The following is a 20425-nucleotide window of genomic DNA, read 5'->3' on the forward strand; positions in this document are numbered from 1 at the left end:
GTCCTTCTGTCACATATTAAGGGAAAAAAAAACTCCTCCATGTTTATTAGTATTTTTGCTTCAGAAGCATTGCCTTGCTGTCATCAAAAATTAACATTTTTTCTTATGCCACTCATATAAAATGCTACAGGTTAAGAAGAATTTTTGTTTTATTTTAAGGTTTCTGGCAAACACTTTTGTTTGCTTGAGTGAAAGAAAACATACACATTTCTCTGGCTACTTCACGGCATTTTTTCTTGCACTGTGTATAAGATTTTGTCCATGGACAGTCACCATGAGCACCAATAAACACAACAGAACAAATCACAAAACCAGATATTAAAATACATGAATGATGGAAGCAGCCTGAAAATTCATCCTTTGCTGTTCTCCTTCAGAGAAAATTGCTTTGGAAGTTACTTGGAGTTTTTGGTTGGCTTGATACTTTCCAGTAGTTCAATTTTTTTGGAAAATGCAGCTAGAAATTTGCTAAAATGTCAAGAACCAAGTACCCACAGCACAAGCTTGGAACATGGCCATATTTCCAAATTACAAGAACCATAGGCAAAATCTAAACTACAGCCACAACAGGAACTTATATCAGCAGGGAACAGATTAGCCAGTAAATATTACTGCAATTGAAAATGTAAAAACCCCCATGTTGCTACAGATAATTCATTAAATTTTAATTAAGCCTTACAGCAAAATGAAATTTACAGAAAAGCCCTATCAACAGAAGCAAAAACAGCATAAACTTAAAATATCTTAAATAATATTTTCTTTATATCCTTGCCCTTCCCTCTCCTTTAGACTACTCCACTGGCAGTTTTTTTTAATTGATTTCTATCATGTTTTGCAAAGCCTTTTCAATGTCTAAAAATTAAGGATATATTTTTTAATATTTAAGAGAATGAGAAATCTAAACTTTGGCTCAAAGAGGATGTTAAAAAAAAGTATTAAAACTTCCTTCTGTACACCAGATTAATTATGAGATGCTCTTTAACTAAATAATGGCATTTTGTTACAGGAATTTACTGACGTTAAAAGAAAGTACATCATTCTTCAAGAAAAGCTAAAAACCCAAGGACCTCCAAAAGTAACACTAGAAAAGGTGAAACAGTTGAAAGAAGAAGCAGAAAAATTGGCTGAAGAGACTGAAAAGAAGATAAAAAGAATAACAGGTAATATTCTGACTTCCACAGTGAGTGGTAAGCATTGTGACAGTCATGAGTTCAAGGCTGAAGTCCTTGCCCACAGTCACTAACACACTAAGTTCACCTAAAATTAGGTCTAAAACAATTTACCTGGTGAAAATCCCTGCCTGATGCTACTAATTTTGAAAGTATTGGCTTATGTACTTTTTCGGACTTAAATACGTTAGTATAAGCAAAGGTTAAGAACTGTCCACACAGGGACTTGCAGTGATTTTCTTCAGTTTAAAAACAGGACAAGTGCAAAACCTGCATAAAACCTGGCTGCAGATTTAGCTGGAGTCCCTGATTTATGCATTTGCTTTGGGCACTTGGACCTCTGATCCTTCCTCTACTCTCTATCTTTCCCCACATCACCCAAGTAAGGGAAAGTATAAGTACGGGCTCGTGTGATAGAGCTGTAGGGCAGCTGTTTTCTGTCAGTTCATACTTGTTCCCCTTCAGACATTATCTCTGAGCAATGGCAGAACAAACCGGGTACAATTACCAGCTTGTGGTAACTGAAGCTGACGTGTCCTGAATCTGTGGGGCCATGACTGTCAGGCAGAGGGGTCATGGGCAGTGGAGACTGTAGCTGCTGTGGCTGTACCAGCACCACTGCTCACACAGACTTAGAGGGTCACCAAAAAGGAAGAGCACATATCAAGTCCCTGAACACAGGGAACCTAATTGTCCTTGTAGTGAAGGTCTGGGCATTCCCACTGGGAACCCTTAGGCCTTGGATTCTGCCAGGCTCAATATCAGAAAATACCATGTAACATCAGCAAAACCAAGCAGAAACTCTATCCTAATAGAAAACTCTTCAGACAGTATCCAAATAAATATTTTGAGCACATACCTTGAGGAAAGGCATTAAGATCATCCCAGTCACTCCAAATGCCTGCATGATAAGGACATTAGAAACATGTAGTGAATCCTGTGGATTTAAGTCACTAGCAGTATGTTTACGTTAATGTAGCTTCATAGGAACCAGCAGAAAATAGTTACACAAGTGAAGGAGACCTAAGCCCATCACACCCAAATTGTTTAGGCTTTGCACTCATCAGGGGACACACTGTTCCTCTGAGTGTTTCCATTTAAACCAAGTCCTTTAAGAGCTCCATGTCCTGCCCCATCCTAGCTGATGCACAAAAGCACATGCTGAGAAAATAATTTCTTCAAGGCTGCCATGCTCCTCTTGCTATCCAGAAGACAGACTTTTCCCTCCAGTTGCATATATGACATTCCCCATTCAAAATGGGATTATTGCTTCTGAAACTTCTGGGAAGAGAAATTCTGCTAATCCCTGGATTTTACGTACATGACAAATGTGAGCATCATTGCATGTCTCTGCTCTTCCAGATTTGGAGAAGAAGCTTCGGGAACTGAATCAAACCAAACAAGATAAGGCAGAGCAACTGAGAAAACTAGAGGAACAAGTGATAGCCATTAAAAATGAAATTGTGGAGCAAGAAAGCAAGTACGCAACATGCAAGAGTTAGGGTCTGAACAGACCATCAGGTAAAATGAAGCTGAAATCACCATGATTACCACATCTTGAGCATCCCGGCACAGGCCACTGTCCTCTGGAAATACATCTGGAGTGGCCTCGTGAATAATTTTTATCTTTTTTTCTTTTTCTTCTTTTGTCCTTTTGAGTTTATATGGAATTAGGAAATACCTTGTAATAAACCATCTGATTTAGTAATCAGATGTAGTCTTTGAGGGAGCTCTACAATATACTCCTGTGCACAGTCTAGGGCTTCTTGTGATGGGGGTGGGTCAGAAATGCAAAAGAAGGATTGCTCAGAGAGCAAAGACAGAATCCCAACACCCTATGTCTTCTGCCAAACCCCAAAAAACGTGGTTGTGCCATGACCCTGCACGGGGCTGCCCAGACTCAGATGGGGAGATACAGATGAAACCCTGCGGGCTCCTGCAGCCACCCCTGCTGACAACCAGCAGCATCCCCAGGCATTATCACTGCTCCAACCCCATCTCTTCACTGAGGCATTGCAGGGTTCCCTCACCAGGAGCCCTGACGATGTGAGGGTTCCGCTGTGTTCTCTGGAAACGCGACGGGCTCCGGGCGGCGGCTCCGGGCCATTAGCGCTGGGCGACAGAGCTGATTCCCCAGTGCCCACTGGATGGCGGTGCTCAGATGCTGAACACTGAAAGCAACTTAGAAATCTTTTCTCTGGCAATGGCACTCCCGCAGTGCCCGTTTTCCTTATGCTTATAAGGGGTTTCAGACACTTTTCATTAACATAACCAACAACTGGAGAACTCCACCTCTTAGATGTTGAAAGCCGGTTTCTCCTCTTCTTCTACTAATGCAGCACTTCACAGAAGTCAGGATTCACTCAGCAATTTCTTTTAGCCATCAAGAGCGCATGAATTGGCTTAAATTTTAGGCTGTATTTCTTTCCTTCTTCTTCTTTTTTTTTTTTTTTAATATATAAATAAAGAAGGAATCTGCGGTTAAGCAAATGTTATAGACGTGCTAGAGTCTTAGAAAGACTGAAGTGACTTCAGTCACGCAATTTCAAAGTCCCGCCCTTGGTATACACACTCCTGCAGGACACAGAGCAGACTAACGATGGATTTTCCTCATTCAAAGCCAGTCGTGTCATTCCTGGACTGTCCCAGAGCGAGGGACTTATTCAGCACGGTGCTGCCTCAGAGCTCGGATGCAGCCCAGACCACATCTGTAAAACGAGGAATGCTCAGCGGGAACACAGGGATCTTAACATTTACCCATGGCAGCAGCACCCGTGAAACAATCCTCATTGATCCAACGGAGATAAACACTGCATAGTTATCGCCCTGTGTTTACAAGAGCTAAAGTAGCGCTGGTATGCGCTGGGGGCTTGAGTGGGAAGTGCTGGAGGATGAGATTTCAGATACTCCTCTAACTCAAACCAGCTGTGCTCCAGGGCAATGTGCAACACGCATTACTCTGTGACACATTCTATTGTGAAAATAATGGAATCAAATTATAATTTTGATATAATCTAACAAAGCCACCTGAAGAAGGAACACACAGAATTTGTGGGTTGGCATTTCCTGAATTTTAGCACTTTAAAAAAATCATCTGTGATGTGTGAAGTTTCTTTTTAAGTTACTAGGCTGGAATCACAATTGTATTTAGGCTGACTTTGATATAATGAAATCAAACATCTCTGTTTTACTCAGAGCACACACCTAGCTGCTCACATGCAGATCTCCAGATAATGAAGGATTTTCTGCAGGTTTCAGTGCATCTCTGCTGGACTGCACCTGGAAGAGGCAAACTGAAGCTCTTAGAAATTCCCAATTGCATATAAACCAAAATGATTTCATTCATAGCTTTAAAAATCTGAATTCACAAGCAAAATGTTGAAAGAGGACTTCCTCCTAAAATCCAGTGTTGACTAGAAGAATTGCTGTATGGCTTTCCACACGCTGCATGGATGAGGAAACAAGGCAGTTGAATAGGCCTGGAGAGGAGATGTATCGATGGGGTGAAACAGAAATAGCTGGAAGGAAAGTGGAAGCAGGAACAAGAAAGTTAGCAGAGTCTAACCTCCCCTGCCTGCCTCCAAGCATGCTCAGACACACAAAGGAAGCAGATCCAATGGGACCAGTGGCCACAGAACTCCAAATCCATCCTGTGACAACTTCTGAGGTCTACAACTGTGTGGCATTTCACATTGGAAATGATGCAAAAACTTTCAAAGTGTTTTTTTTAAAGTTAATTTGTGGGGAAAATGCTGTTTCTAGATAAAAACTACCTATTTGTAGTTCCCCCTGGACCTCTTCCTTGTGGGCAGAAATGGCTTCAAAAAACTGTTTCTTGAAAAAGAATTGAACTAAGTTTCTTGCTGTAGAGCATTTTGGCTTCAGTGGCATTAATCAAAATGCAAACAACACAACCAGACTGACATATAATCAAAGATATATTTAATCAAAATCATATCATTAGCTCTATCTACCAGACATTCAACCACTGCAGTGTTTTAAGAAAATGGGTGAATAAGTGAGTCCCACTGGGGTCAAATTCTGAAATTTTGTTTTTTGAGAAGACTTCCAACCATGCACAAACATGGACACTCCAGGGCTGTAAAGGTGGTTCACCAACCATAAGGATAGGGCACAACACAAAACTGAATTTTTATCTTTTGAAGAATCAAATTATAATACTCCCACTCACTATTTGTCATGAGCACTGCAGAGAGGGAGGAGCACAAGTTCCCTGTTCCTAATTACTCACACACAAAATGTGATGGTTTTGGTTATGTCTGAAAGAATATCACAGTTGTGGGTGATGGTGGCCACTCCAGTCTGTGGCTGAAGCTCCAGCTCAATCCCTGATGTCACATGGCAGGGTTAGCCCCAGGCTGGAACAAAGCACGTTTTCATGTTCTCTTTGGCAAGGCACAAAGGAGCCCATATGGGAGGATAGGACTTCTACAAGGCTGTGAAACAATAAAAAAAACAAAAAGAGAAAACTTCAATAGAAGTTGAAAAAATAAGGGGCAGAAAAAAGTTCAGTGGCAATGAAACAGTTGCACATGGGGTGATGCCACTGCCCATCTGCCATGGACCAGAGGAGGCTCTAACACCAGCAAAGTAAAAAATTTTCTGTTAGTGAGGATACAAAAACATTTGTTGTAATGAAACTTTAAAAATGTAACAGGGTTATGAAACTGAATTTGTTTTGTGAATTTAGGAGACCAAATTGCAGAAGAAATTTAGAATATTACAATTCCTGCCCTGTCCATTTAGAATGATTTAATTTCATGGATATCTTTAATGAAACAGCTCCACAAGTTCTTTAATCCAGAGTCTTGGGTTATGTTTCAAACCTGGTGTTTAACCTTTAGGGCAAGTCACTTGGTATCTCCCTGTTTCTGCTTATCCATCTGTAAAATGAGAATGAACATATTTACCTACCTCGGCAGGGTTTGCTGGGCCAGACAGACCATGGTGTGTTTTCATTCTGGCACTGCAAATAGTGAGGGCAAAGTGTTCTTGAGGGACACTGGTACCTGGTAAAGATTTACACAAGTACACGTGTTACACGTGCACAAGCAAAACCTGGGTATATAAACCCAGGCATTTGTCCCAGCCACATCCATCTTTTATACAGACTCCTAGGTGTTTATTTACCAGTAAACATTTTCCCTGGGTTTTGAGGGGACTGCCACCAGCCAATGAAACCCACATGTTCCCTAGCAGAGGCCAGGGAACTGATGTGCCATGCTGGGGTAAAGGGAGTAGCTCCAGCACAGCCATTCATTCCTTGCCGCTACCCCAGTGCCCTTGAGAAGGCAACAGTGTTCTACCAGCGAGTGCGACACAGCCTGGCAGTGGCTGGTCTAGGCTTGTTGGGCCTCTCTGCCTGTGCCAGGGCCAGACCTGGCCATGTATGGCAGCATGGCCACCATCCCCAAGAATGGCACTCCTGAGCCACACGTGCTGGCACCACAGCACCAGGCAGAGTGGGGTACTGAGCCTTGTGTGTGACAGTTGCCAACCCCCTGTTTTTTTTGCTGGGTTTTTGACCTTACTACATAAGCATGCACCATTGTCCATCCATCCATCCATCCATCCATCCATCCATCCATCCATCCATCCATCCATCCATCCATCCATCCCTCACAGGGGCCCAGCTTCATCCACACTACCGGCAGAAGGCAGGATTAGGTCAATAACCCCATTCCTTCATTGATTCTGACAGGGGCAGGGAGGGGGCCACCAGATTCGTGATTCCCCCCACCTATCCGCAACCCCCTTCAGATTGTCACACCCTGCCCAGAGCCCGTTCCCGACGCTGGAGAGCAGCGGGAAGAGCACAACCTGCGGCCCTGGCGGCTGGAGCCCCTGGTCCCCCGCTCGGGGCCCCCTGACTACAGCCGGACAGGATCTCCCCAATCCGCTCTCCCCAGTCCGCTCTCCCCAACCCAACTGAGCTGCCCTTCCTCGACGGCTGCGCTCCCTGCCCCGGCTAAGGGCCGGCTGCCCCGGGGCGGGGGGCCGGGCGGGAGGGGCTCGGCTCAGCCCTGCGGATGCGGAGGGGCGGAGGAGGAGGAGGAGGAGGAGGGCCGGGGGGCACCCGGCGGCGCGGGGCCGCGATCGGGAACGGCGGCGCCTGCGTGGAGCAGCCGGAGCAGCGGCTTTCGGCGGCGCGTGGAGGGGCAGCCGCGTCCCGTCCCGTCGCGTCCTGTCCCATCCTGTCCTGCCCCGTCCCGTCCTGCCGCCCGCCATGGGCCGCCTGCCGCTGTACCTCTGCTGCTGCCTCGGTAACTCCCGCTCCGCTCCGGCCGCCGTCGGGGCACGGCGGGCTGGACGCGCCCCTGCTGCCCCCGCCGGGGCGGCTCGGGGCGCGCAGCTCGGCCACTCTCCCGCTTCCCTCTCTCATCTTCTGTCCCCCTCTCTCCCTCCGCGGCCGTGCAGCGCTGTGGCCCGCGGCGGCACAGGAGCCCGAGTACAGCTATGGCTGCGCCGAGGGCAGCTGCTACCCCGCCACCGGCGACCTGCTCATCGGCCGCGCCGCCCGCCTCTCCGCCTCCTCCACCTGCGGCCTCCGCCAGCCCGAGCCCTACTGCATCGTCAGCCACCTCCAGGTGAGCGCCGGGCGCGGGCGGGCAGCGCTCCCGGGCACCGCGCCGGCCGCAGCGCTCGGTGCCGGCGGTGGGGCGGGCATCGCCTGCTGCGCGGGGCACCGGGGCTGCGGGGGCTGCCCGGGAAGGGAGCCGGGGCTGCCCGGGAAAGGGAGCCGGGGCTGCCCGGGAAAGGGAGCCGGGGCTGCCCGGGAAAGGGAGCCGGGGCTGCACGGGGTGCACGCCCGCGGGCAGCGCCCGGGCCGGGGCGGCAGGACGAGCCGCCGCCGGCGGGTGGGAGGCGCGGGCAGCGGTCTCCGGTGGGGCAGCATCGTGCTCCGTCCTGGACCCCACACCCCGGGTCCAGGGAATCCTCCTTTCCTGATCGAGGCCAATAAGGAAGAGTGTGCCGCAGTAAGTTCAATTAATGCTTTATTTCCAGGCCCGCTCGGAGCCGTCTAGACAGCTTCCTAAAGGAGAGTGGGCTGTAGGGCCCGGCAATGTTTTGTCCACAATCCCCGTAATGAAATTACATGTGTATGATCTCGGAGTGGAAGGATGCAAATAAGGTTGTCTCAGCACATCTGGTGAGCTGTTGCTTTTTAAAGCCAGAAGCAGCTCACCAAACTTAAAATCTCTGAGACAGAAAGGATGGTGGAGGAGAATAAACTATCAGTTATACGTGGAACTCTGTTGAACTGAAAGTAAATGGATAATCTCCGGACGAATTACTGTAGAGACAATAGGGCCGGATTCTGGCACTTGGAAGGAAAACCACGGGAAGCAGGAGGGGCTGTAGCATTTGACCCATTTATGCCCTGAAGTTACCAACTCTCCCCTCATCCTTTCCCCCCCCTATAGTTTTACCGTATAAACTACTGTCTAGTAGAGTTAATAATTTATTTGATATGGGATTTAGCTTCACTGAACATTTTCAGTGTATGTTGGGATTGACTTTAACAACATAAGCATGTCTGGTAGAATAAGACAGCAGAGGTGCTTTGTTACATTTTCTTGTCTCAAAAAATACCGAAGTGCCTTTGTAGAAAGCATCACTTCAGAAGTTCTCCTGTGCCCATATCCTTGGTCTCCCAGCCCCGGTTCAGCATTTGGGATGTCCCTGAACCATAGTGTGTGGTGTTGAAGAAATCGTGGCTGGTGCCAATATCCTCTTAGTAACATGGGGTGTGGCTGCACTGGGTGCTTGGCAGAATTAGGTCTTCTAGGATTCAGTTTTGGTCAGAGAAGGAGCAAGCTGTGGCATGAAGTGCAGGGGGAGATAAGCCTGGAGCAGACAGTAGGGAACTTCTTCCCTGGGACCCCTGCTCTTGCCATTTTTTTTCCTGGAGTAGTGTTTGAAGGCTCGTGGGAGGTGAAGCCCTGAGCTTGGGAGGAGCCTCTGAAGTCAGAACTGGTGAAAAGGAGAGCCTGTGTGGTGCAGACCTGCCAGCTCTCACATCCTTGACTGATAAAGAATTGCGTTTGTCTCCATGCTGGAGGAATGAAGCCTGTGTAGCTTTCGACGGCCGTGAGTTGCTGGTGTGTTGGGGCTCCTTCACTGCCATCCAATGAGCTCCTCTTCCTCATCTGCCCCCTCCCGTTTGTCTGGGAAGGAACTCTGCCTTTTGGTTCAGTTTGCATCCTCCCTTGCAATCAGAAAGTGGTGGTTTTAGGCAGAAGGACAATGCAAAAACAGCACTGTTTGTAGTAATAGCCATGATGAGGTTTTGTCCCCCTGGTGAAGAAGCTTCCAGTTTTCCCAAGCAGCACATGCCAGAGTTGTTCCGAGATGGTTTTGCTTGGGCAGACCTTGTAATATGTGCAGATGGACTTTCTGTACACAGTTTGGGATTGTAATACTAGCTGAAAATGTAGAGTTTGGAGTTTGACAAGCTGAATTCAGGGAAAAGAGCTAAATCACTGAGGGCCCCTTGATGTGCACTGAAGCCTCACGGGGGGTGTCCCTAATGCAGGCAACTTGCATCTCCAAGCCAGCTTCCAAAAGCCAGAGTTATTTTACACAAGTTGTTAAGATGCAGTTTTGCAGGTATGCATTTTTACAGAAGCAATTCAGCAATTTTCTGTAGATGCTGCCGTAAGTTTTGAATTCCACAGGAGAATACGTATGCTGGAAGAGATTTCCTGAAACTGTAATTTTCATTGAAAACATGCTTCCCCTAAAAATGAATTTTATGGAATTTCTGGCATATTTTCCATTTGACAATTCGCATTAATTCATAAAGGTAAAAACACTTAGCATTTAAAAAAAAAAATCTTTGATGACTACTGCAAGCAAAATGAGTGGAATGTGATATGGATGGAAAATACTCTTATCTGCAGGAAGCAACTATTGCCCCATGGATAGAATCGGTAATGCTGATTATCGTGTTGTTTCAGGAGGACAAAAAGTGTTTCATATGTGACTCGGAGGACCCCTTCCACGATACTCTCAATCCCGACAGTCATCGCATTGAAAATGTCGTCACCACGTTCGCTCCAAATCGCCTGAAGCTCTGGTGGCAGTCGGAAAATGGTATGCGGTTTGTCCAGAGCAATTTCCGGGGCTGGGAGCTGTTTTCCCTCCTTTTGTTTAAGGGTACCTGTGGGTTTGCTGTTATCTCTGGCCTGGTGATTACTGCCCTGTGAAGGATCACGCTGTGTGAGGAGCGATGAGTAAAACTGGCTGCTTTTGTGTGCCCTGGAGCGGTCCTTAATCTGTAACACCCCCCGAGTCCTCCAGGAGTGTTGGAAACAGCCGTCCAAACACTCTGCAAGAATCCTTTCCTAAAGAGAAGAGTTTTCCACACTGGCCTCAGATCTCCCTCATATTTGGGCAGCAGGAGCGGAGCAGCCTTCCAGGAGTAAATATCCCAGGGTGGTGCTGCCAAGGCAGCGCAGCAGGGCTTCCCGCAGGGCTGGAGGCTGTGGAAGGAGGGGTTTGGGCAGAGCTGGGGGCTGCTGCCCTGCCTGCAAACCTCCGAGTTCCTTTTCCTACCTCGGGACAGTAAAGCCAGGGATATCTCTTACCCTACAAGCTGCCTTCTTTTTCCTGAGCTGCCTGAATTTCTGTAGCATTTGCCAAGCAATAAAATGAACTGCAGAAACAAGCCAGCTAGTTAAAAACAAAAAAATACATATAAGTTTGGTGGGGTTTTTGTTCTTTTAATCCTTCCTCCGCCTGTTTTACTTTTCTGGTTCTGCTTTTGGCATGCCTTCATACACAAAACAAGGCAGTGAGGGTTTCTCAGCAGTCCTACCCCAAAGCCTTAAAGCCAGCTGGACAGGATGGGATTTCTGAAAATGCATTGGCAGTAACTGCCTTATTGTATATGAAAAAAGAAGGTAATATTTGTAATAGTTTTGCTGCCTGTTAAAAAAAGGTTTTCACTAAATCCCTTTTTTAACCATTTAGATCAACCTAGTAAGCCGCTTGCCTCCAGCAGTTCTCTTCCAGCATTCCAGATAATTCATGTTTTTTGCAACAAGCTTGGCAGCATTCATACAGAAAAGTTTCTTAGCTCATAAGGTCATGAAAATGTCCCTCAACAATAAAAAACAAATGATTCTTTCTGTCCAATTCATGTTTTCATCTATTCAGGCATACAGCATAAGGGACCATTGCTGCATGCTTCACAGAAGGTTACAGCTGGTCAAAAATTTAAGTGCCTTATTGTTTTATTATTTTCATTTCTTACCCTTTCTCCTCTCTGTAAATCTTGATTTTATTTTTTATTTCTAACTACAGTATAATTAGTATCCAGCTGTTTTGAGAGCTCTTTTCACAAGGCAAAATAACATTTCTAGCTGTTTTTCTTCCTTTCTGTGTAGCGTCCTTGACCACAGGTAGTCCTACAGCAGTTTGGAAAACCTTTTGCCTCTCTCCATTTTCTTTATCCATGGGATTGCAAAGTGGGGCTGTGATAGTTGCTTTAGGAGAGTTTCAAAACCCGGTTATAAAGGAGCTATTCTTGTGGACAGGAAAGTCCAAAGTGAGTGAAAAATGGTGTGGAATGGCCCCCACCAGACATAGTGAGACTGGGGATGTTAGGGCTGCAGAAGCTTGTGCTGCTGCTGCTGCCAGAGAGGCTGCGGTGTGGTAGAACAGCCTGTGGCCACCACACAGATCTGGGCTCAGCATCCCCAGCTTGGCGGGTCCCTGCTGGGAGCTTTGGTGCCAGGGCTCAGCTTGTGGTGGTCCTGTCCTTGCCCCAAATCCAGCGATGCCAGCCACGGTTCTGTCTCAAATAGCACTGCAGGCTCTGGGTGTGGTGTGTTTGGTGCTGATCATGTGCAGGAATCCCAAGCATGATACTCTTCAGCAGGGTCTTGGTGTCTCCCCCTGTATCTCAGGCACGCACTAAAGCATCATTCACACACAACCAAGTGGTAAAGAAAATAGTCTCACGCCAGCAGAGTGAAGAAGTCTGGCAAAGTTTAGATGTAGAGACTGGAAGGTGTTCTTGTTTGCTGAACACCTTTTCTCTGCCCCTGCAGGTTTGGAAAACGTGACTATCCAGCTGGACTTGGAGGCTGAGTTTCATTTCACTCATCTCATTATGACCTTCAAGGTAAGGAAGCCACAGCCTTAGCCTGAACCCTAAAACATGAGGAAATGAGAGGTCACGCAGTCCTTCACATCTATTTGATACTTGGGATTTGGGCTTTGTCTGAACTAATTGGTCTGAATTTTTTGGATCTGCCAACCATTAACCAGTGCTGAAGCCATGCAGAAAGGCTGAGTTCTGACTTGTGTTTGAAGTCCAGTGAGGCTGCAGAAGGAGTCGTGCTGAAGCTGGGTTTTGTGTTGGTGTGTGTCTTGTGGTTGTATTCTAGAAGATTGTTAGCTAAGTTACATAGTAGCAAGGTTTTTTTCCTGAAAAAAGTTGGCCATGGTATCAGTTTTCATTTCACAACTGGAAAGGTCTTCAGGAAGAAGGAACATCTGTACACAGAGCGTCTTTGTTTTTTTACAAACAGATGTCTTGGAATGGTAACTTGTCTTGTATGTCCTAAATGCTCTTCCCATGTGGACAAATTCATCTCTTCATTTTTATGCATCAGCTTTCTAGGACAGCTGGTTCTTTCCTGTGCTGTCAGCTAGGGTTGCTCTCTGTGCCTTAAGGTGGTGGCTGAGGTGGAAGGTGGTAATTTCTACTGAAGACAGCAGTGAGGGACCCCCAAAAGACCCCTGACATGATGTGGGTGCTGCAGCCATCGTACCCCAGTGCTGGGGCTTAGTCTGCTGTCAGGAGGAAGACTGCAGGGGAAAGTTTTCATGATGCTTTGTGGACTTTGTGTGGTAGACAGTTGAGCTGCCTTACTTCTGGGTTGCTAAATTTTTTTGTTGGGTGAGATACTAGTTTCTAAGTTGGGTGATATTTTCAGCCAGGAAGCAGAGAGAAAATTTCTTTCCAGCTGTGACTGAAATGCTTTTGTGCTTGGCTCAGGGAGGTTCTCTGAATACATAAAACTAAGGAAGAGATTGTTGGCATTTCTTGGTAGGTACAAGCCAGGGTTAAATAAATATCTGGTTTTTGAAAGGCAGCACAAAAATTAAAGCATTATTTTTTTAGGTAAGAGGGATTTAAAATCTTTTCAAAACTTCATTAATTTGTTGTTCTAGAGTTGAATTCATGTAGGTAAGAAGGACACTGGTTTGTGTGAAGCAAATACAGCCTGCCAGAGTCTGGGGAGGGCAGCTGGAGGAACGTCACTGGGGACTGGGGGGGTCAAGTGCAGCATGAGTGGATGAAGCTGAACTTCTCAATCTCCATAAAGGTTTTCTTAAGGCAGAACAGAGGACAGTTGGCACTGAGATGCTACAAAAGGTCATGTGGTCAGACAAAGAGAGAAAATGCCGGGTCTTCTCTGAGCATCAGAAGTACCTGCTCAGCAGTAACTTCTGGACATCAGAGCTAGAAGGGAAGCACTGGCAGTGGCCTCCTGCTCCCTATAGTAAGGAGAAGAGGCCTATTAGGTCCTTTGCAAAAGATCCCTCAAAGAGGTACAGCAAGGAAGAAGGCTCTGCTGATTTCCACAAGCTGTGGGAAAAAAGCCTTTTGTCTCTGTAAAGCCCTACTTTAATCCCCACTTTTCAGAAAAGGTTTGGAATCAAAAAAACCTTTACAAGTTTCCTTGTTTATTTTAAGTGTGTTCAAGCACTTGGCCATTGAGTGCTGTCTTTTGAAGACCGGCACTGTGGTTTGATGTGTGTTATTTCATGTATCTGCCTCTGAGAAGAAAGCAGAATGTCATCAGAGAAGTATTTACAATATTTCCACATATTGGAAATATTCGGTGCAGGGAGAGAGATTAAAATCCAGACATGTGGATTGCTCATAACTAATAAGACTCAATGTAAATAATAATAAACCAAATTATATCTCTTATTTTTCTTACTATTAGACATTCCGTCCTGCTGCAATGTTGATTGAAAGATCATCTGACTTTGGAGAGACTTGGCAAGTTTACAGGTATTTTGCATATGACTGTGAGAGCTCCTTCCCTGGGATTTCAACTGGACCCATGAAGAAAGTGGATGATATAATCTGTGATTCCCGATACTCTGATATTGAACCTTCAACAGAGGGAGAGGTCAGAGACACTTTTTTCTAATATGTTTATTGTGTAGAGTTTTTCCTTAGAAATTCAGATTCTCTTATTTTGGAACCTGAATCTTCATTGTTTGATTTCTCCTCCAGGTAATTTATCGTGTTCTCGATCCTGCTTTTCGAATTGAAGATCCATACAGTCCAAGGATTCAGAGTAAGTATGCAGTTACCTTTCAAGCTGATTTGAGAGCATTTCAGTACTTACTTGCTTACAAAAACCACTAATCCACTAACAAAGTCATGCATTAGCCCCGATAGCAGTTTTGAAGTCATATGAATACCTTTGTGTATAGCTCCTTTTCCTGGCTCAGACAGTAATGTGCTTGGAAATAAAGATCAGTGTTGTGAACTCAAGGGATTGTTCTTGCACACTTCATTGGAGCTGCTCTTTTTCTTAATTGATCAGGGATTTATTTTCATTAAAGACCCTCTTTCCCCAAAATACATCCAATTGCCAAGAGAAACCTTGGAATGTGGTCCTGTACTTGTATAGTATTCAGAAAGCAAATAAACAGAGCTGCAAAGGTATTTATTTCATTTACTTCAGCTAAAATGAATGGGGTCACGTTTTATTTTTCAGAACATAGTCCTAACTTTGGAACAGTTGGCCATGGTGGCACTGCATGGCTGGACCACACAGATGTGGTCATAAACCACAACTTGCTGTAGTGTTTTGTGCATGGTCATGGCAATCCATGAATGCAGAGGTAGAGAGATCTGTTACTCAGAGTGGCTTAAAGAGAAACCTTGCAGGGCATTTAGCCTGAGGGAACTGCAGTGCTTGACCTTAAGCTGACCTCAGATTTAATATGCATTCTCAGGTTGGGTTCATGCCCCTCAGTGTAAAGCTACCTGAAGCAAAAGGAAATATGTGAAGTGGAGGAGTGTCTGCTGGTTGCTATGAGTTTAATGTTGGTTTTTTTCTTTACTCAACATTTTAAAGGAGAAACTGCTTTCATGGGCTTGAAGTGCCTTGTTAAGCCTAGTTCAAGGCTATAAGAAATTGCATAGGATTCACAATATCAAAGGAAACATGTGAATGGTATTAATTACTGCAATATTGTATTCCCATGGATCATCCCTCAAGAACTTCTTTCTATTTGATCAGTGATGGGGTGTTTCCCACAAAATGTAACTAATTATATTTGCTAGGAAAGTTGGGCGTATACAAAAGAAGAATTATTTGTTTTTGTTTCCAACTAAGACTTTTTCCAAAAGTGTCACAACTCCAATGGGTTCTGGTCCACTTGGCAGCTGTTTCTTGATATCAAGTCCCTACCCATCTTATATTTTAAAACCCCAAAGAACCAGTGTCTTTTAGGTGGTGCTTTTCTCCTTGCCTTTAACGTTTGTGGATGTGCCTGTGCATGTCTATAACAAAATAGACCATTATTTTAAATTATGCTTAAACTTACCATAGTTAGTGTAGTGGTAAAGTAATGCAACTTCTTTTTTTCTTTTTTTTAATTTGGGGAGTATGAAGTGATGTGTAGGTGCTGAAATGAAATCTGATCTAATCTGCCCGTAGGAAGCATGCTTAGGAGGTCACTCCTGGCTTCCTCCCATTCATCATATTACCTAGTAAGTAATTCCAAAACAGGCCTGCTGGTTAGGTATTTTGTGTGTGTCCCCTGCAGACCTATTAAAGATCACAAATCTGAGAGTCAAATTTGTCAAGCTGCACACGCTGGGGGATAACCTCTTGGACTCCAGGATGGAGATCCGAGAGAAGTACTACTATGCTATCTACGACATGGTGGTTCGTGGGAACTGTTTCTGCTATGGGCATGCCAGTGAGTGTGCACCCGTGGAGGGCTTGGATGAGGAGGTGGAAGGAATGGTAAGTATTTGCACTTTTCTGCATGAAATTCTTCTTGTCTGTGTCTTTTTTAAGTGATTTGAACACAAATGTAAAGATCACACTGTCTCTCACTCCTGCATGGTTGATTTTCAAACAACAAAGCTGTTATAATTATTCCTCCTTGGCAAACACATCTGTTATTATTGGTGTTAACCAAACATCTCAGATTATGTGATAATTTTTTACATTCCTTTTCTAATTATGTTAAAGAGCTGATGAAATTGAAATGTAGGAATGAAGAAAGGGAGTGTAACCTTATTAGGTCAGAGACCAGTGTATGAGTTGACTTGGTTACCTCAAAATTGAAGTGGAATAGAGGCATCAAAGGTTGAAACTCTCGTGAATCAAACATAACCTGTGTTTGTATTAGTCGTTACCAGCACAGAAGTGGAGGTTGTAGCCCTAATAAACACAGGCCCTGAAGGAAAACTCTGATTGCCTCCATGGTATGCTGCTGCACAAGTGCCACATCCCTTCTGGGGTCTGCTTTTCCTCATGATTTTTGCATGACAAGCAGTAATAGCACCCTGTTAATGGGTGAGTTATTAACTGGTTGGAGATGTGGAAGCATGTGGGACAGTTATGTGGGTTGTCCAGAGCTGCAGGATGCCATCGAGCCCGGTATGCTCCATTGCCCTGTGTTTGGGTCAGTGTCTCCACCCAAGCTTTGCCTTTAACATCATGGCTACGGTGCTGGTGGTCTGTGGCAGCAGCTGTCACACAACCACTGTTGGTCTGCTTGGTGCTTGTTCAGTACACAGGGCAAAGGCAAAGCCTGGGGCTGATGGATAAATGCCATCCAAACTGGCTGTTATCTTTGCTTTGAGAACCAAGGCAGGGCTGGAAAGAGGGCACTGGGCTAGTGACCTGCTGATATAAATAGATGCATGTTAATAGCTAATTACCAGCTAATAAACAGCTAACTTTTAATTCCAAGAGGCTTCTGTGATTATTGGGGCAGAACTGTGCTCTCCTTGTTTATTTCTGAAAGCATTTACTCAGGCACTAGTTCCAGTAAGGAAAGAAGGACAACTTTGTATGAGGACACCTGGGCAGGTGAAGGACATTCCTATGGCCCTTTATGCCTTTTCTAAATGCAATTACATGGATTAAAGTCTCCAAAAGTATATGTCCATTATGTGCTAGCTTTATTTTGCATTCATGCTTTGGTTTTTTTCCTTTTTTCATTTATAACCAACAGGGTTCTTTTATTTTTTTCCCTTCTTTTTTCCTTTTTTTTTTCAATTACAGGTTCATGGTCACTGCATGTGCAGACATAATACCAAAGGACTAAACTGTGAGCAGTGTTTGGATTTCTACCATGACTTACCCTGGCGCCCTGCTGAAGGTCGCAATAGTAACGCATGCAAAAGTGAGTTGCAGTAAAATGCAGAACTGGGTGCCATGAGCTTTACATGCTGTTACTTGTGCTTGTGTGTAAAATTCTTCATGTTCTTTGGCTGACACCAGTGTGTCTTTTCTGCAGAGCTGCACTTCCCCCAGGACTCTCACTCTGCTTTCTGTCTTTGTCACAGAGTGCAACTGCAATGGCCACTCCAGCCAGTGCCACTTTGACATGGCTGTGTACATGACGACGGGGAACACCAGCGGCGGGGTGTGCGATGACTGCCAGCACAACACTGTGGGACGCAACTGTGAGCAGTGCAAGCCCTTCTACTTCCAGCACCCAGAGAGAGATCTGCGGGACCCCGACGTCTGTGAGCGTAAGTGCAGCCCCACTCGGCAGCCTGGGAATGGCCTTGGGATCCCTGAGCAAAGGTGGTTGTCTTGAAGGTCTTGAGTGAACCTGGCTGGGTTTTGTTTTCTCTTTGAGAGAGATTTACCTGGTCCTTGTGTGTCCAACCCACGTCATGTCTAATACTTGCAGGAGTGACAGTTTTTCTACACAGAGCTGAATTTCAGTAACTCATTGTGAGACTTGGCCTTTAATTTTGTAGCAGTTAATAAAATGCATGTGGTGCTTCCTTCTTAGCTTGCAACTGTGACCCAGCTGGCTCCCAAAATGGGGGGATCTGCGACCGCTACACTGATTTCTCCACTGGCCTCATTGCCGGACAGTGCCGTTGTAAATTATTTGTCCAGGGGGAGCGTTGTGACCTCTGCAAAGAAGGTTTCTATGGCCTGAGTGCTGATGACCCAGCGGGCTGTCAGTGTGAGTAAAAACATATGTTCCTTTATGTGTGATCAAAAGCTCTTTGAGGAGCTGTTAGTGCCAGGAGAAGTTGGTTTGTGGGATGGATTTTTTTTTTTTTCATGTTTTGGCTAAAGAAAAACATTACTGTAGATTTGATCTAGCTTGCAGTCCACCAGCCTTTAAAATGCAGTTTGCCATTTGATCCTTCTAGTGTATTCAGTGGAAATAGAATAATCTTCCTTATTCCTTTTCAATTATAAGTCTCTAGGCCAGGAAAGTTTTACTGGGATGGGTGGTGGGCAAAGAATGAAATTAATTTCTATAATGGGGAATTGAGGAGAAACTTTAATGTATATATTTAAGTTGAACAGTGTCTAAAATATGAATCCAGTCCTGCTTTTGACCTGCTATTTGTATTTCCCAATCCAGCTTGTGCGTGTAATCCTCTGGGTACCCACCCCGGGGGGAATCCTTGTGATTCGGAGACAGGAAACTGCTATTGTAAGCGTCTGGTGACAGGAAAGCAGTGCAATCAATGTCTGGCAAGTAGTTAATCGTAAAATAAATTAGGTGACACTGGTGTGAGGGAGGCTGGAGTGTGGGAAGCATGGAGCAAGGTGCTGGCCACTGTCTCTGGCTGCCTACTAGCCCATGCATGGCATTCAGGCTGTGGAGGGCACCTTGGGCTGTCAGGAGCCATGAAATGTGTATTTTGGGGACCTGGGATGCATGTCAAGGCAGACAGGAGCATCCAGTCTAGTTCCTGGGACAATAAGGAGTGAGATACTGGGATACCTGTGGTTGACTGAAAATGAGGGATCTAGGGCTGTTCTGCTGAAGTCCTTGCTGGGGTGAAAGATGAAATGGTCAGGGAAACAGTGTTACCAAAAAATTGCTTTCTAAACTGGCCATTATTTTATGCAGGGATTATTTCATACACATACATTTCCATGTAGTGTTTATGCATGCTGGAGTGTTATAGAAACACACTGTCAGATAACTGGATGTGTTTATACAAACACCGAGAAACTCTTATCTAGCAGTGAATTGCATGGAAAAACCAAACAAGTCTGTCTGTCTATCCAGCAAGCAAGTTGCAGAGTAGCAGCCTTGCAAGTGCAGTGCCCTACACAAATACCCACTGACCCATGTGTGGCTCTCTTGCCCTTGAAATGGTCAACAAGGTGGGAGGAGAGCAGGTAGGGAAGTGGTGCTGGTGCTTGTTGGGGGTAGGCCCACAACCAGGGGAGCAGGATTCATGGGTTTTGGGGCAGTCTGGGATAGCTTGTGCTCTGTTTAAAAATGTGCCTTTGGGTTAGATGGAACTAAGTGTGCACCAGGTTACAGCGCTGGTGATGTTTTCTCCTGCAGCCTGAGCACTGGGGCCTGAGCAATGACATGGATGGATGTCGGCCGTGCGACTGCGACCAGGGAGGAGCGCTGAACAACAAGTGAGTCTCAGCCCAGTTACTCTCCTGTAATCGTTCACCCAGTTTCATGTTTTTGCAACCACAGCATCCAGGGCTCAGTGTGCTCTGGGGGAGGATGTTTGATACCATCTTTCTGCTTCAGAAGGTGGTAGATCTTGATTGTAGCAAGGGTGATGGGGCATCCATGTCTCTTCTGTGCTGAGAAACCTCTATTTGTGCCACTGGTGCAGGTGAACGTGTAAAACTGTTTTAGTGTAGCCCTGCCTTTGTCAGCCAAGGTAGGAGCCAGATGTGGATTAAGCTCTTCCTTGGCTGTAACCTGGGGTATGGTCCATGTCAAAGCTTTGCTCTTACAGGATGAAAGCAGGAATCAGGCAGTGACATGGACAGGCTGGTCTTGCTTTGCTCCCAGATCACCCTTTGCCCAATCTTTCTGCCCATTGCTGCTAGGGGAAGCATGCTAGCTGAAAAGTACTGCTCTGTTGCCCCAGTGGTGCTGCGTGGGATGGGATGTGGACCTGGAAGTGGCCACTGAGGAGGTGGACATATTGTAGAGAAAGTTGTAGGTTTTGAATATGTATCCATCAGAATCTGCATGGAAAGCAGTGGCTTAGA

General features: G+C 45.5%; 2 protein-coding genes and 1 long non-coding RNA gene across 4 annotated transcripts in view; 2 read left to right on the forward strand and 1 right to left on the reverse strand.

Moving 5' to 3' along the window:
- Positions 1-2935, forward strand: part of LAMB4 (laminin subunit beta 4) — a 40335-nt gene extending 37400 nt beyond the window's left edge. Inside the window, exons 33-34 of one of the 2 annotated variants that reach the window (XM_088055110.1) lie at positions 1007-1187; positions 2532-2935. In XM_088055110.1, coding sequence (XP_087911236.1) covers positions 1007-1187; positions 2532-2671 — 321 coding nt within the window. In that variant the 3' untranslated portion in view covers positions 2672-2935. The remainder of the gene's footprint in view (positions 1-1006; positions 1188-2531) is intronic. The other variant, XM_088055111.1, reaches the window with a different exon arrangement.
- A 2235-nt stretch (positions 2936-5170) lies between these two features.
- Positions 5171-7601, reverse strand: LOC148184361 (uncharacterized). Its single transcript, XR_015772474.1, has 3 exons — positions 7438-7601; positions 6105-6199; positions 5171-5626 (listed from the first exon to the last, which is right to left on the reverse strand). It is a non-coding gene; the product is annotated as an uncharacterized LOC148184361 (long non-coding RNA).
- The window catches only part of LAMB1 (laminin subunit beta 1), a 42313-nt gene continuing 29143 nt past the window's right edge, over positions 7256-20425 (forward strand). Inside the window, exons 1-12 of the mRNA XM_005519188.3 lie at positions 7256-7453; positions 7608-7777; positions 10151-10286; positions 12248-12321; positions 14159-14347; positions 14455-14518; positions 16002-16204; positions 17477-17597; positions 17761-17949; positions 18219-18398; positions 18810-18922; positions 19752-19831. Of these exons, the coding sequence (XP_005519245.2) occupies positions 7417-7453; positions 7608-7777; positions 10151-10286; positions 12248-12321; positions 14159-14347; positions 14455-14518; positions 16002-16204; positions 17477-17597; positions 17761-17949; positions 18219-18398; positions 18810-18922; positions 19752-19831 (1556 nt within the window). The 5' untranslated portion in view covers positions 7256-7416. The remainder of the gene's footprint in view (positions 7454-7607; positions 7778-10150; positions 10287-12247; positions 12322-14158; positions 14348-14454; positions 14519-16001; positions 16205-17476; positions 17598-17760; positions 17950-18218; positions 18399-18809; positions 18923-19751; positions 19832-20425) is intronic.

This window comes from Pseudopodoces humilis, chromosome 5 (genome assembly GCF_049639895.1).
Source record: "Pseudopodoces humilis isolate 2021_Gansu_Grassland_sample_001 chromosome 5, ASM4963989v1, whole genome shotgun sequence".
Taxonomy (NCBI): Eukaryota; Metazoa; Chordata; class Aves; order Passeriformes; family Paridae; genus Pseudopodoces; species Pseudopodoces humilis.